Source organism: Dendrobates tinctorius, unplaced genomic scaffold (genome assembly GCF_039654945.1).
Source record: "Dendrobates tinctorius isolate UK_male_01 unplaced genomic scaffold, ASM3965494v1 ptg000293l, whole genome shotgun sequence".
Taxonomy (NCBI): domain Eukaryota; kingdom Metazoa; phylum Chordata; class Amphibia; order Anura; family Dendrobatidae; genus Dendrobates; species Dendrobates tinctorius.
Window position 1 is genome coordinate 6,721,163 of NW_027361960.1, and position 17,413 is coordinate 6,738,575.

General features: G+C 44.6%; 1 protein-coding gene across 3 annotated transcripts in view; it reads left to right on the top strand.

The window, feature by feature from the left end:
- LYST (lysosomal trafficking regulator) overlaps positions 1 to 17,413 on the top strand; it is a 722,897-nt gene that overhangs the window by 94,726 nt on the left and 610,758 nt on the right. For all 3 annotated transcript variants that reach the window (XM_073560091.1, XM_073560092.1, XM_073560093.1), the window contains exon 5: positions 11,259 to 12,186. In XM_073560091.1, the coding sequence (XP_073416192.1) occupies positions 11,259 to 12,186 (928 nt within the window). The remainder of the gene's footprint in view (positions 1 to 11,258; positions 12,187 to 17,413) is intronic.

The following is a 17,413-nucleotide window of genomic DNA, read 5'->3' on the forward strand; positions in this document are numbered from 1 at the left end:
GAGCGGGCAGAGCCGCAAAAGTTCCTGCAGGCTGAAGAATTAAGCTGCCTCCCTGCGTGATCTGGTACCTGCTTCTACTGCTTGGGTGAGAGATCTCCATGAAAGTACCCTGATGCAGTGTTCCCTTATGTTTTTTTCGCAGGGGAAGAAAAGCTCTGGTAAACAGAAACATAGGGAGTGTGCCCTCTGTAGTTGTCCCTTGCCTTATGCCCACCCTAAAAAGTTGTCAGCCGTGCGTGCGACAGACGGTAGGGTACAAAAAGGGAGCGATAGTCCATGGCTAGGCTTGCAGGCCCTTACACTCTTCCCCCATTTATACAGGTAGCAGAAGAACCTTCTGACTTGACCGCAAGCCTGAGGGAAATAATCAGGACAGAGGTGAAAGACTCCCTAAAGTCCCTATCACAAGGGGAATCTTCTAGGAGAAGAGAAGCTAGTTTTTTGGGTTCAGAGTCCTCGGCCGCCCCTAGGAAGGATGAAGATTCCTCAGAGCCCTCTGTCTCTTCTTCATCTTCTTCGGAGGAAGACTCTAGCCGTTTCTGCTTCCCCTTAGACCAAATGGACAGGCTAGTAAAAGCAGTAAGGTCCACAGTGGGGTAGCGGACACAAAACCGGAACTCTCAGTGCAGGATTTGATGTTCAGCAGCCTAGATCCAAGGAAGTGCAAGGCCTTCCCGCTAAATAACAAAGTCCAGTGTTATGAGCTCATTTTCTCCTTCACCTTTGATGTCCGATGAACTCCCTCTTCTGGTGAAAGGAGGTAGTGAAATTGATTTGGATGGGAAAACCTGTCATCTGAACAGGTGGAGTGTGATTGAACATCCGGAATCTCTGAGTGGATATAAGGCTGCCGACGCCCTGCTGGGTTGCTGGTGATCCTCTCTGCTCTGAGCTCTGGCCTCCAGTTTAGTCCTGTCTACTAAAGCTAAGTTTTTGCTCTGCTATTGTTCCATGAGATTTTGTCTGGTTTACTTAGTGTTTGTGTTCAGCCAGCCCTGGTTGGGACTGGCTGAACTCCATTTTTGTCTCTGATCAGTTGATCTCTTTGCTCTGTTTTCAGAATATACCTGAGTGCTGATATAGTGATTTTGAAGTCTAGTGACTTCAGGGCCTTTTCTATCATACGTGTTGGACATTATTTTTGGCAGGGTTTTTGCGTGATTGCAGACTGTTGCTTTTCTTTCCTGTCCTATCTAGTTAGTGAGGGCCCCATCGTTTGCTCAGCCTGTCTTTCTGTCTGTGTTTGTGTTTTCATTTGTTTTCACCGTCAATACATGTTGGGGGCTGTCTGTTGCTTTGGGGTCTGCTCTGGGGAAGTTTAGATTTCCCTTTTCTTTCTTTAGGTTTATTTAGTTCTCCGGCTGTGAACGAGGTGTCTAGGACCACCGTAGGAACACCCCACAGCTACTGTTAGTTGTTGTGAATAGGATCAGGGGTCTGCAATCCGCTAGCTACCAACCTCTCCGGTTTTCTGGACTTAGCTTGTATTTTTATTTTTTCCTCCTCCGGTGACTCATTCATAACAGTCCAGAGCCTGATAAACAGAGTGGAAGAAGCCTGAAAAAAGGGGCACCTTACCACCGGCCTTCAAGCGGCGATACCCCTTCGATGACCCGTTGGTCAGCAGATGGGACAAGGCCCCTAAGCTTGACGCAGCAGTAGCCAAAGCCTCCAAAAAATCTTCGGTACCTTTTGATGACATGGCCTCCTTAAAAGATCCGTTGGACAAAAAAGTGGATTCATTTGTAAAAGGAACATGGGAGATGTCAGCTGGCGCTCTAAGACCAGAAGTAGCTGCTACTTGCACAGCCAGATCCATGATGGTCTGGCTGGACCAGCTTGATTCTCAGCTGAAAGACGGAGCCTTGAGAGCATCCATCCGGAAGAACCTGCCGATGATTCAAAATGCTGCTGCCTTTTTTGCCGATGTTTCGGCGGATTCGGCAAGGATGGCAGCCAGGACCGCAGGATTATCGAATGCAGCTCGAAGGGCTCTCTGGTTGAAGTGTTGGCCGGGGGACATCCAGGCCCGATCCCGACTCTGTTCCATTCCGTGTGAGGGAGAATATCTATTCGGTCCAGTGCTGGACGAACTTTTAGAAAAAGCCAGGGATGATAAAAAGAAATTCCCCAGTCTGCCGAACCCTTCTTATAGACGTCCCTTCACCAGTAAAGGATATTTCCGCAGACGGTCATCAAGAGATCAAGGCAGATGGGATGAAAAAAGAAGAAAAGGTACAGGATTTATGTTTGGAGGAGGGGAGCGCCTGGAAGGACCAGGGCGTGAAGCTAAAAAGCCACCCCAATGACTAGCTGCTCCGGTAGGAGGTAGGCTAGCTGCCTTCTACCCGGCCTGGTCGCTAAGTTCCTGTAGCAACTGGATCCTGGGGTTGATAGCCTCGGGACTATGGCTAGAATTTTCCTGTGCCCCCCAAAACAGATTTAAGTTTACCCCACTCAGATCTTCCCCATCAGAACAGGCTGCCCTGGAAGCCGAGATTCATGATCTACGCCGCAAAAAAGTCCTGACAGAGGTGCCGGAGGCGGAAAGGGGAAGAGGTTTCTACTCCCCTCTGTTCCTAGTCCATAAGCCAAACGGCTCCTTCAGGACTATAATTAATCGCCCTCAATGAGTTTTTGGTTATACGCCCGTTCAAAATGGAAACAATCAATTCCACAATAAAATTGCTGTTTGAAAATTGCTTTATGGTGGTGTTAGATTTAAAGGGAACCTGTCACCCCCCGGGGTGTTTTTCAGTTAAAGAGCCACCTTCAGCAGCACTAAGGCTGCATTCTGTGAAGGTGGCTCTTCTTTTTCTGACCCCCAGTAATGCCAAAATATTGACTTTTATAATTAGCTCCTCATACCTGTAATGCGTCCCACAGGTATGTTGTGTCCCCCTCTATCAGCCGCATTCCATCTGTTAATCATGCCTGTCTGAGGCCTTGGCGCTGCCCATGATCTGTCCATCATGATGCCCCGTGCGTCGCTGCATCCTCTTAATTTGAATCCCTGCGCCTGCGCTGTAACAAGTGTTCTCGGGCTTGCGCAGTGCGCGCGGCCCGAGAACTGACATCAGGCTATTGCGCATTGCGGAGGCCCCAGCCCCGCAGTGTGAATACATCATAACACACTGAGGGGCGGGATCTGGGGCCTTCACAATGCGCAGGCGCAATAGCCTGATGTCGGTTCTCGGGAAGCGCACACTGCACATGCCGAGAACACTTGTTACAGCACAGGTGCCGGGATTCATTTCAAGAGGAGGCAGCGACGCACAGAGGCATCATGATGGACAGATCGTGGGCGGCGCTGAGGCCTCGGACAGGCATGATTGACGGATGGTAGGCGGCTGATACTGGGGGACACAACATACCTGTGGGACACATTACAGGTATGAGGAGCTAATTATAAAAGTCAATATTTTGGCATTACTGGGGGTCAGAAAAGGAAGAGCCACCTTCACAGAATGCAGCCTTAGTGCTGCTGAAGGTGGCTCTTTAACTGAAAAACGCCCTGGGGGGGTGACAGGTTCCCTTTAAAAGACGCCTACTTCCAAATACCCATTCATTCAGCTCATCAGCGTTTCCTCAGAGTGGCGGTTCAGTTAGATGGGTCAGTTCAACATTTCCAATATGTGGCCCTCCCCTTTGGTATTGCAGTCGCTTCCCGGGTATTTACTAAAGTTATAGCCGAGGTTATGGCCCATCTGCGTGAATCAGACATTCTGGTGGTCCCTTACCTGGATTACTTCCTTATTATAGGCAAAACAGCTGAACTTTGTTTGGAGCAATTACAAAGAGCAATGTCTGCTCTAGAGCAGTTAGGATGGCTAGTAAACATCAAAAAAATCTTGTTTGCAGCCAATGAAAATCCAGCAATTCTTAGACCTAATCTTGGATTCCAAGAATCAGGAATGCCGTCTACCTCCTGAAAAGTTAGTTCGCCTATGCTATCAGGTCCTGAACGCTTCCAATAACCCCACCATGTCCCTCAGGAAAGCCATGTCTCTTTTGGGCTCTCTCTCGTCCTGTATCCCCGCGGTCCGGTGGGCCCAGTTTCATACAAGGAAACTACAGGGTGAGGTTTTATTACATCAAAGAGTCCTTGGGGGTTACCTGGAGGGCCAGCTAACTTTATCCCGTAACACTAGGGAGTCCCTAAAGTGGTGGCTAGAAAGGAATAATTTATCCAGAAGGGTGCCCTGGGAGTATAACATAACCCGCATAGTCACCACAGATGCAAGCCCTTCCGGTTGGGGGGCTCATATGGGTGAGCTTTTGGTCCAGTGCCTATGGGATCATCATCAGTTAGAAATGTCCTCTAACCTGAAAGAATTGACAGCAGTGGAGCAGGCAGCTAAAAAGCTCCTTTTGTATCTGCAGGGTCATCCCGTACGAGTGTTCTCTCACAATCTGGTCACCGTGGCTTATATCAGTCACCAAGGCGGGACTCGTTCCAGACCCCTGATGAATGTAGCAGAGCGTTTGTTCCGACTAGCAGAGCAGCATTTTCTATCTTTAACAGCTCTGCATATAAAAGGAGGAGAAAACACCACGGCAGATTTCTTAAGCCGCAATCTGCTAAAACAAGGGGAATGGTCCCTAAAAACCTCCATCTTCGACCTGATTGTACAAAAATGGGGTCAACCAGAGGTGGATCTCTTCACCACCAGGGAGAACAGGAAAGTGAGGTAATTCTGCTCACTGAATTCCAGAGAGGACCCTCTGGCGGTAGACGCTTTTCTGATAAAGTGGGACTTCAGGCTAGCATACGCCTTCCCTCCCATGTCTCTACTACCCCTGGTGATGAGGAAAATCAGAAAAGACAGGGTGAGGATTATAGTCATTGCTCCATTTTGGCCCAGGAGGGCGTGGTTCTCATGCCTCAGGACCATGTCTGTGTCCGACCCGTGGGTCCTTCCGGACATCCCGGATCTCCTATCCCAGGGCCCAGTTTGCCATCCTCAGGTGTGTAACGTCGGCGACTATGCCCGCCGCCGTTCCACCAGCATCGGGCCCCGCCGCTGCGTCCAATTACTCGGCCGCATCCTGTCGCACTGCTTCCTGCTCCTACCTCCTCCTTTCTCCCGGTCAGCTGCGGCCCCACGCATGTGCCTTAGGCCGCGGGCGCGTGCCCTACAGATTTCTTAACCCTGCGGTGGGCGGCTTCTTGGTCACGGCCAGCCAATCACCTGCTGGCAGGGGATATATCAGGCGTCTCCCATAATGGGAGGACGCCTGGTTATCGTGTGCTTTACCCTGCGCTAATCTGGCCGCCTATAGCTAGTCTATAGTCTTTTCCTCAGTCTCGTGATTCCTCCTGTCCCTGCCTTCGTTGTCTCTGCCATTGTGTTCTATTACCTGCCTGTCATCCGATCTGCCTGGTCCCTGTTCCTCAGCCTATGTCCCCTCTGGTCTCTGTCTCAGTTCCGTCCTCCAGTGCCTGCCCCGTTCCCTGTCCAGTTCTCCTGCCTGCTGTCTGTCGTCATAGTTGTTCCTGGTGCTAAACCGCTCCGTGCCTCTCTCCGCGCTTTGTGCACAGAGTCCTGTACCTTGGTCCCTGTCTGGTATCCCGGTCCTGCCTGTAGCCCCTCCGGTCCTTCGAGCCGCCCCTCTTGGTTCCAGCTGTCGCGGTGTCTGACCCCCGCTGGCCTGCCCCTAACGGTCCCTGTATAGGGGTCGGTTCCACCTGGTGTGCTCGCTCCGGGGGCCTCAGTTCCGCTACCAAGAGGGTCCACTCTCGGACGCTGCCAATCCCTGAAGCGTCACAAGGTGGCTGGCCTACATCTGACGGCGTGGATTTTGAACGGTCACTGCTATAAGATAAAGGTTTCTCCCCAGACTTGGTTAACACCCTACTTAAAAGTAGAAAAATCATTGCAACCAAAATTTACGTTAGAATCTGGAAAAGATTCCTTAAAAACTCAGGGGTAGTTACTGGACAATCGGCACCAATAGTTCAAATCTTAGAATTCCTACAGAAAGGTCTGGACATGGGGCTTTCCACCAGTACCCTTAAAGTACAAGTATCAGCCTTGGGAGCCCTTTTTAGCTCCAACATTGCTGGTAATTATTGGGTCAGTAGGTTGATTAAGGCAGCAAGTAGATCCAGACCAGTAGTAAAGGATAGGTTCATGCCGAGGGACTTGAATCTAGTCCTCACGGCTATGACAGAGGCCCCATTTGATCTCATCAGCCTCCATAAAAAACCTATCCCTCAAAGTAGCCTTCCTGGTAGCACTGACGTCAGCTCGTAGAGTAAGTGACATCTAGGAGTTATCTAGGATTCCACCTTATATACAATTCAGAGACGATAGGGTAATACTTAGGCCCGATCTAGCATACTTACCTAAGGTAGTTTCTAGTTTCCATAGGACGCAGGAAATAGTCCTTCCATCCTTCCTCCCTAATCCAGTTAATGTGAAGGAAAAGAAACTACACACCCTAGATGTTAGGAGATGTCTCCTAGAATACCTGGCAGTTACTGATCCCTGGAAAAAAGATAATGCCTTGTTTGTCTCCCATCAAGGCGCTAGAAAGGGTCTTAGAGCATCAAAAAACACACTAGCCATGTGGATTAGGGAGGCTATTTCACTAGCATACACCTCAAAAGGCAGATCGGCACCTGGGAAGCTGGGGGCGCATTCCACCAGAGCCATGGCGACCTCGTGGGCCGAAAGATTGGAAGTCTGCATTGACCAAATATGTAAGGTGGCTACTTGGTCCTCTCCAAGCACCTTTTATAGTCATTATAGGCTAGACCTGGGTGCTTCCTCAGACCTCTCCTTTGGGGTAAGGGTGCTGCAGGCTGTAGTCCCTCCCTAAGTAGTTATTACTCTCTGTAATTCTCTCAGGTGGTGCTGTCATGGACGATCGAATAAAGTCTAGTTACTTACCGGTTAACAGTATTTTTTGGAGTCCATGACAGCACCCTTAGATTCCCGTCCCTTTTTCTTAAGTTTGGGTGTGCACTTCTTCCTCTTATGTGTCCTCTGGTGATAAATAGTTAAGTAGTAACAGTATTGTACATAAATCATGCCAGTAACCTTGGAGGTCCTCTTGTGCTCTGTAATCCAACTGATGCGTGGAAGAGGTGCCGCCCTTTTGTATCTGTAGGTTTCCTGTTCCTAAAGGGCGGATCCCCTCTCTCAAGTGGTGCTGTCATGGACTCAGAAAACTACCGTTAACCGGTAAGTAACTAGACTATTCCTGGAGAAAAACCTGTTAGAGGCTGCAAGAGACTTGAGTTTAGATCAAAGGCATAATCGTGTTTGAAAGGTCCAGTCAGAGTCTAGACCTGTATCCCATTGAGAATCTGTGGCAGTCTCAGGCTATGTGCACACGTGCGGAATTTTCTGTGGCACTTCCACAACTCCCTGCTGCTGGAAATTCGCATGCGGAATTCCCGCGAAAAATTAGCATATTGCAAGCATAATTAGCTTGTAGAATGCTAGCATTTTCCAAGCGATCTGTAGCATTGCTGGGAAAACTGATTGACGGGTTGGTCACACTTGTCAAGCATAGTGCTTGACAAGTATGACCAACTTTTTACTATTGATGCTGCCGATGCAGCATCGGTAATAAAAGATAGGATGTAAAAAAAATAATAAAAAAAATAAAAATTGTTATTCTCACCTTCCGACGGCCCCCGATGTCCTTCCCGCCTCTCTCATCGCTCCAGGCATATTCCAGTCCCAGTAATGCTAAAAGTAATGTTAAAAAGTCGTCTTATACGCTGGAAAATACGGTAATGTTTTAATTCGGGAACAGTGCAGAAACTAATATTTTGTGGAATAACCATGATATTTAAAAACATCTTTCATGCGTCTTGGCATGCTTGCCACCAGTCTTTCACACTGCTTCTGGCGCAAAAATGTAAGCAGTTCTTTGTTTGATGGCTTGTGACTATCCATCATCCTCTTGATTACATTCCAGAGGTTTTCAATGGGGTTCAGGTCTGGAGAATGGGCTGCCCATGACAGGGATTTGATGTGATAGTCTCTCAGTTTTTTCCAGAGCTGTACATGTGAATGAGAGGGGCAAAAAGATGCCTTACAAATATTAATATATTGTTCCCTAATAATGTGGATCACAATTATATCATATACTCACAATACTAAATCCGTGCAAAACAGATACACCACATATATATCAAATTTGCCAAGACAAGGGACATCAATAAAGTGCATATGCATGTGCCAATGAACATAATATTCCCCCAGAATTTACAGTTTATGCTAATGACACTGTGTCTAAATCATATGTAAACATGTATCAAATCACACTAAATAAATCTTACCCATAGTAAAATGTGAGTGCAGAGACCCAGGGGTCAGCCCCAACTCATGTTTCGGGTTAGCTTTTTCACATGGGTTGTTATTATTGTTTCACCTTCTATTGATCAGTGTTTCATGTTGTAAAGAATTTTGTAAAAAAATAATAACATTATGTCTATTGATTATATTTATGAAGTCAGCACTCCATTTGTTAATCTAAATATCCTTAAGCAGGAGTTTCTTCAAAATAATTCTCCAATAAATACTGATAGGAAACTATATTTGCATAATGAATTTGCTTCTAACCTATTTTATTATTATTGTTCCTGTGAACCTTTTCATATGGTTTTCTAATTGTTTTAAAACTATAAATCTGAAAATTGATGTATATTTACATTCAGCCCCCAAGTCAATACATTGTAGGACCACCTTTCACTGCAATTCATTTGGGGTATGTCTCAACCATCTTTGCACATCTAGAGGCTGAAATTTTTGCCCATTCTTCTTTGTAAGCTACCTTTAGTTCAGTGAAATTGGATGGAGAGCATGTGAACAGCAATTTTGAAGTCTTGCCACAGATCAATAAGTTTAGGTCTGGACATTGACTGGGCATTTCAAACACAATATGCTTTGATCTAAACCATTTGTTGTTGCTCTGGCAGTATATTTATGGTTGTTATCCTGCTGGAAGGTGAATCTATATCTTAGTCTTTTCCAGCCTTTAACGGGTCTTTGTCCAGGAATACCCTGTATTTAGCACCATCCAAAAAGAAAAGAATCTCCACAGCATGATGCCATCACCATGTTTGACTGCGGAAATGGTGTTTTCAATGTGATGTGCAGCATTAGTTTTCTGCATTTTGCATTTTTTAAAGGGAATCGGTCACAACATTTGACTTATCTAAATTATTACTATGGGCATATAGGTTATATAGACTGCTGAGGAAAGTGATGCCTGTATGTCTCAGGCCAAACGCATTGTAGCTGATAAATCATCTGTTACTACTTTTATATAAATTACCTCTTTAAAGCAAAGGGGCGAATGCTAGGTGGAAGATAACTCTGCTTCCAGAGCTTATTTTACATGAAGAGGGAGTTAACTGTGTGATGTGTAATGAACGCTCTCTGCTCTCCTGATCTCACTGCAGAGCAGTGTGAGATTATAACTTACTCATCTGCTGGTTCCTCTCAGCTTCCAGCTCACAGGCAGACAGGGTTGTAATATTGTTGCAATACAGCATAGCTCAAGAGATGCAGAAAATTTGTTTGCAAGAAGACAAATTTCAGTTCTCCTGTTGTGTGTAAGTTACCTGTCTCACACTGGTAACTTCCCTTTTTACTTAAAAGAAGCTCTGGAGGCACAGCTATCTTCCACACAACATCCTTCCCATAGTCTGGAAGAGAACATTTACATAAAGTGATAAAAGATTATTTCGCAACAAAAAGGCATCTGATATGAGGCAAACAGGTAAGACTTTCTTCAGCAGTCTATAACTTGTATGCCAATATTAATAGTTAAGATAGGTCAAATGTGGTGACAGATTCCCTTTAACATAAAAAGGTCTACTTCTCATCTGACAAGAATACCTTCTTCCACATTCAAGATGTGTCCCCTACTTGGCTTTTTGTAAAATAGATTTTTATGGCTTGCTTTCTTCTTGACACTCCTCCCATAAAGGCCAGATTTGTGGAATATATGATTAATAGTTGTCCTGTGGACAGATTGTCCTACCTGAGATGTGGATCTCTGCAGCTCCCCCAGAGTGACCATGGGCCTCTTTGCTGTTACTATAATTAGTGCTCTCATTGCTTGGGATGCCAGTTTATATGGACAACCATGTCTTGGTAACTTTGCAGTTGTGCCATACGCCTTTAATTTTTTGGATGATGGGTTGAACAGTGCTCCACGTTCAGAGTTTGGGCTATTTTTTTTAATAACCTAATCCTGCTTTAGGGCCCCGTCACACATAGCGACTCACTAGCGATCCCGACAGTGATATCAACTTGTCAGGATCGCTGGTTTGTCGCTACATGATCGCTGGGGAGCTGTCAAACAGGCAGCTTCAGCAGCGATCAGCACCAGCGACGCCGAGCACACGGCGTCGCTGTGTACGTTAGTTACCAGCACGCTGATGCAGGGAGCTGGTAACTAAGGTACACATCGGGTTTCTAAGCACCACGCGCTGCTTAGAAACCTGACGTTTACCTTGGTTACCAGAATGCTGATCGGTGGTCGTTGCTCTCCCGCCTGCCACACACAGCGATGCCTGCTGGCCAGCGGGAGACCAACGACCCAAAAAAATGTCCTGACCTTTCCTGAACGATCCGCAATACCCGGCAGGGGGGCCGGCCGCTGATAGCTGTAACACACAGCGATCTCGCTGGTGAGATCGCTGTTGCGTCACAAAACTTGTGACTCAGCAGCGATCTTGCTAGCGAGATCGCTATGTGTGACGGGGGCTTTACTCTCCTCCACAATTATATCTCTAACCTCTCTGGTGTATTTCTTGGTGTTAATCATGGTGTCGGAGCCGTAATGTTCTTTGAGGCCTTCACAGAACAGCTTTAGTTATTCTGATAATAAATTACACATTTTAAAATGATATTCAAAAGTTAGAGTACGTTCAAAGGCGGGCAACTAGTTTATTACAAGGGATGGAAGGCCCCTCATTGGGTGAGAGGTTAGAAAAGTTTCGTTTGTTTAGCTTAGAAAAAGACCCCTCAGAAAAGATTTCATTTACCGTATATGTATAAATATGTGTGTTGTCAGTGCCTGAGGACTGGCACATTAGTCCTTCCAAACACTATCCTTAGGACCAGGGGACACTCATTACGGGTGGAAGAAAGGCAATTCCGGCAGCTAAATAGGAAAGGGTTCTTTATAGTTAGGGCAGAGAGACACTGTCCAATGCAACATGAAAAAATTAGGGAAGGGTACTCTTTAAGGAAATAAAATATAGTAAATATTTTTTTTTCTCCTAGGGTAGTTCGAGAAGCTTTCTTCAGTTTGAATGGATTAAATCAAGTTACTGAACTTAACTATTTGGATTCATTGAGGGTTTTCTGTTTGAAAGTATTTGAGACCCTTATTTGCATCGGAGAGCTGCAACCTGGTCTTTTACCACCTACTTCAGACGTTGGTACCAATGATGCTAACATAGCACTGACTTCAGAATTTTCTGTTCATCTGTTAAAGTCTCATGAAAGCATAAATGTTTCTCAGAGTTTGAGTAAATTTTATGGTGTCTTGAAAGATGCCTGTCCAAAGAAAAGAAAGGATTTCGATGTGAAGATAAACACAATAAATATATTTCTCTGTTTGGCCTTTTTGACTGTGAGCAAAGATGCGGAGTCTGATCTTGAATCAGTCAATGAATCAGAAGACACATCTGGTTATGACAGTACCGCGAGTGAACCACTAAACGTTTTACCAAAGCTAAATGCTGAAAGCTTGTTCTTGCCTTCACCAGCTCAAATACACCAAGCAGCAGACATTTGGTCTATGTGTTACCGGCTTTACTTGAGAAGTATGTTATTCCAGAAGCAATTCCTTAAGATCGGTGGCTTTGATTTGTGTTATAAGCTTGTCTGTTTAATGATCAGTAAGTTATGCAGTTTTGAAGACTTTAGTGATGTGAGACTCAAGTCTTCACATTCAGAGGCATTAAAGCAATGCATAGAAGAAAAATCCAATTTGGAATCCTGTGAGCAGGGGGAAATTTTAATTACAAATCAAGATTACATGATCCTTCCTGATACTCCGGATGACAAATCAAGTTTGTTGTCTGATGGCAAAACTGATGCTCAGAAGTGGTCATCTGGTGTTGGAAAATTGTTTGAAGCTTTATTATCTATTTGTCTTCATAGTGCACAAAACAGTCAATATAAGTCCGATTTGGAAACATCTCAGGTAAAGCAAATTTTGTTACCGCAATATAAATTTTACTTTAATTTTTGTATTTACAATGGTTGGAATTTTGTAGGAATATTAAGATGATCCAGTCAGTTGATTCATTCTGCCTGAACATGCATTCTGAACATCCAACTGCTGCAGATGGCACTCACTTTGCATGGTGCAGGCTTAGATCTTGAGCATGCATGTGGACCCTACATTCGCTGTATGCCAGGAAGGGATCAATATTATTGATGAGCGAACGTGCTCGGATAACGTGTTCTCTGAGCATGCATGGGTGTTTTCCTTGTATCTTGGGTGTTCTTGGGTGTTCAAGACCCTGTAGCTGCATGATTTGCAGCTGCTAGACATGCTCAACACATGCGGAGATTGCCTAACAAACATGCAATCCCCATATGTGTTGAGGTTGATTAATAGCCATAAATCATGCAGCTGTAGGTACTTGAACATAATATACGAGGATGCCGAAGATACTCTAAGGCTGGAGTCACACTAACCTGCGCAAAATACGGTCAGTAATTTACATGCGTAATACGGATGACAGACCCCTAAATAGTGCTCCGTATGTCATCCGTAATCAAGGTGTGGTTGCGTATTTTGCGCATGTAAGCATCCGTATGTAATCCGTATGGCATCCGTATGGAGAGATTTTCTCGCAGGCTTGCAAAATGGACATATAATGGAGCCCTATGACAGTTTTAATAAAGAAATGAAAGAATAGATATAGACACATAGAATGCATATATATATATATTTTTATATTGATATATGTATTCTATGTGTCTATATCTATTCTTTCATTTCTTTATTAAACCTGTCAGTGTGAGTTTACTGTATAGTGCACTGAATTGCCGGCTTTGCTAAAAGACACCTGGTGCGTATTTCTCGCAAGTCACATGTGTGGTCCGTGTGTAATGCGTATTTTTTGCGCACCCATAGACTTGCATTGGCGTACTACGGCCGTAGTACGCTGACAATCGCAGCATGCTGCGAGTGGCACGGAGCGTAGGATACTGAGGAGAAATATACGGCTGGTGCGAGGGACCCCATAGAGAATCATTGGTCCGTGTCTAATGCGTGCTTTTAGCGCCTCTCACTCTCCCGTATTCCTCGCCAGTGTGACTCCTGCCTAACACCCGAACACACTCAGATAAGACCTTATCCGAGCACGTTTGCTCATCACTAATCAAGATTTATTCAACCCATCACCCCCTTTCATATTAAAGCAATTATTTCTCCTTTAAACAGAAAAAAAGACAGCCATATTTAACAACGCAGGTCAGAAAACAATTGCACTTATCGGATGCTGCAGTCCCAAAACTTAATAAAGGCAGAGGCAACACAGGTGCAAAATAATGATGAACCACTCACATACTTATCAATTAAGGGGGTGTTTGCTTAGAATTAGAATTGCACACAGATAAGGTTTGTATAGGACACCAGCCACTCAGAGGTGGTGCATAGTGCTGGCTTACAGCCTATTGGTGAATGCCATACTATTAGATTAGGCAGGCTACCCAGTACTAGATAAGTGCACGCCATAGGGACATTCACCCTAGTTTACAAGCTCAACATTGATGGGTTTGGCTGCATCCTGCATAAAAGTGAAAAATGTGCAGTAAATATAAATAGTATGTATGGGGTATTGGTTGATATTTTGGTCAAAATACACAAGCACGCAACCCACGGCAAGGTTATTCATTGTCTTTCAAGTCTCTACACTAACATCCAAAGCAAAATCGCAGCATAATGAGATATACTATAGATTTTTTCTGAAAATAGGCATCTGTATATACCAACACAGGTCAGGTCAGAAAACTAGTGCACCTACAGGATTCAGCAGTGACCGCCCCTCCTCCTTTTTAAAATTATTTTTCCTTATTGGGAAAAAAACACATAACATCTTAATTTGCGTTTGGGAGAGGCAGGAAGAAAGGTTCGTCGGCACCTGACTGTAAGTATGCAAATAGCATATGACAGCTTATACTGTGTGTGTTAAGAGGATTCTGAAGTCTACAGTCACATAGCAAGAACACATACTTTCATCGGAAATCTTGACAACCCCATTATTGTTGTTATTATTTTATTTTTATAGCACCATTGATTCAATGGTGTTATACATGAGAAGGGGTTACATACAATATACAAACATAAATTAGTGAACAAACTAACAATGACTGGTACAGAAAAGGGAGGGCCTTGCACTTGTGGACTTATAGTCTAATTATAAAACTAAATACTGTAGCATGCCCAATCCTAAACTTACTGTCAAGACTCAGTTTCAGGGGTCGTTAATATGACCACTCATATGCTATTTGCATACTTACAGTGCCATATAGCTTCTCTTCCTGCTTCTCTCAATGACAACCCCTTAAATGTACCTAACATAAATACAAATGTAGTAACCACAAATTGTCAGACGGCACAATATTTTAATATGGTTATATATCACAAAATTTTACAAGTTATGGAATATATTACATGTGAACCAATAACACCATAAAAATACATTAGCAAAGCCACCAGTAGTACGGAAATACATAACTAGAACCCCCATCAGTACAAGAATACATCCGCAGAACCACCATCCTTACATTGTACATCACCAGAATCACCATCAGTACAGGAATACATAACCCGAATCTCCATCAGCACAGGAATAAATTACCAGAGCCAAAATTACTATAGTAATACATTACTAAAAACGAACCTTCAGTACACAAATACATCACCAAGCTTAGTATAGCGATCAATTGTAATGTTAGGTCAGCCTCATTTACAAATGTATTGCAGGAACTTACAATTCCCATGTTTTTAACATAAGTAAGGAGATGCTGGAAGTTGTTTTCAGTCATCATCAGATTACAGGAACCACAGTAATGATAAGATGGAGGCAGTGTCAACAATAAACTCATCCAGGTGTCTTATAGGTGATCTAGTCTCTGACTGGAGTGGTTCTCTTTATTTTTTGCTACATTTTGTCCAGACGCCATCATGATTTTAAAATCCACAGACTCCCCTCTCTTGTCCAGCCTGCTGCACCACATCTCGACAGCGTGATTATAAAGCTCCTGAATAAAAAATAAATGCCCTACGCTATGCGCCTTAATAACTACCCCTCATTATGCTTCCTGCACAAAATATGACTCCCTCATTGTTCCTATTATGGTATATAGCCTCCACACTGGCTTCTATTTTCTATACTGCACCTCCTTTTCACATTGTCCCCTCACACTCTCCCCCCCCCCCAATATGCGGTCGCCTTCATTCTGTGCCCCTACACTGTTTCCCTATGCTTCCATTTCAATTCTGCCACCTCACTACCCAGTCTCGATACTGTACCCCTCCATACTATCACTTCACCAACGCCCCATACGTTTCTCCTCCAAGCTGTATCCCCCACACATTACTCCACCTTCTCCCCATATTGTCTCCTCAAACATCCCCTTCCCCCCCGCAGTCCCATACTGTCTCTTCACTTTTCCCTTTCTCCATGTTTTCTCCCCAAACTCTTCCCCCAACTCTTTACTTCCCCTCACAAGATTTTGGATTCTTCAGCTGCATTGGAGTGCTTACGGTACCAACGTTCAACACCTATGTGGTGCAGGAAAGTGAGCAGCATTATTAAATGATCCCTTTCCTGCTGCTGGTTTCTATATTGATGAAAAACAGAGAACCCAGTTGCATACTAGATGAAAAAATGATTGCACACAATGGGTGCAAACACTCTTGGAATAAAAAAACAACTCCAAGATAAACATGAACACAGGAGGAAACGGAGTATAAAGGAAAAATAGTACATTTTATTGAACAAACATTATAAAAAGTTACAGCTAAGGTGAAAACAATGTGTAAAAGACAAACAGGTAGAGACCAGCCTGAAGCATACAAGAAAAAGCACTTCATACCTAGTGACATGTGTGAGTTGTACTGGGGGAAAGAGAAGCACACCACCTACCCATAGATCAATATCTAAATGCAGCCAAGTTTGCATAAATATAGAGTTGGGGGAGGCACAGGCCGGCCAAAAATGCCAGATGGCAGGACTGAGACGCGCATTGCAGGTAGAGAATGCCGCTTTATCAAGGAGACAGTAGGTATGGTGGCAAGCAGGATCTTTGTATCTCCATAGAGACCGGTCATGTGGCCGCCATCTGCTCCATGATGGACAAATGGAATTGGTCCTATGGCGCATGCGTGCCATGCCCCATGAACACGCCCCCGGCTGTCAAGCATCACCACGCATGTGGGAGGGAAATTGAAGATTCACAGCCCTCGGTCATGCACAGGAGGCGTGTAGATGCCAAAAGGCACGCAGGACAAGCGGTAGTACGCACGTGCACCACAATTCCAACTGGAGATGCATTATAGTTAGATGGCAGCATAAGAGAATGGGGTATTTATCCAAGTGGCACATCACTTTAGTAGCCCGCTGTTAGGTAGAAAAAGTGGGGATCGTGTAAGAAGAGCCCATAATATAATAACAGTACATAACAGATAAAAGGACAAACAGTGATGCTAGCCATAAGCGTTCATTGCCCCTAAAAGGAAATATACAAGCAAAAATGAAATGAAATGGGAAACAGGATGGGTATAGAAATGAGGAAAAATATTTATATTAGTACATGCAGACCTTTGGGGGTCATGGTGTCAAGTGTCACTATCCATTTGGGTTCGCATTGGGCTAGGAGTTTTTTGGTATTTCCTCCTCTGATCTCCGTATGGATAGTGTCAAAACCCAGAACCTTGAATGACCTAGGGTCACAGTTGTGATAATCCTTAAAATGGCGGGGTATTGTTTCGAGATTAGAGGGGTCGACCACTGTCTTGGCTGCAGCAATGTCCGGCACATGTTTCCGCACCCACACTCAGAGTTCCCTAGATGTGAAGTTTACATACACCAGTGGACAACTGCCTGTGGCATAGTATATTACATTCATACTACTGCACGATATGTGATGTCTAATTTGGAATTGGTTAGATCCATCAGACGAGTCAGATGTGGAGCAGTGGAGGACATTGGTGCAGACAAGACAGTGGCCGCATGAAAAGCATCCCAGCACTGGTACTTTTGATCCAAAAGGTTTTGATGTGACAGTAACATAGAGATCATTGAGATTTTTAGATCTCGATGTCCTAAGCGGGAAGTTGCTCAAGAGGGATCCCAGGGAGGGTCCTGTCTTAAGTATGGCCCAATGTTTGACTAGGATGTCCCACATACGTG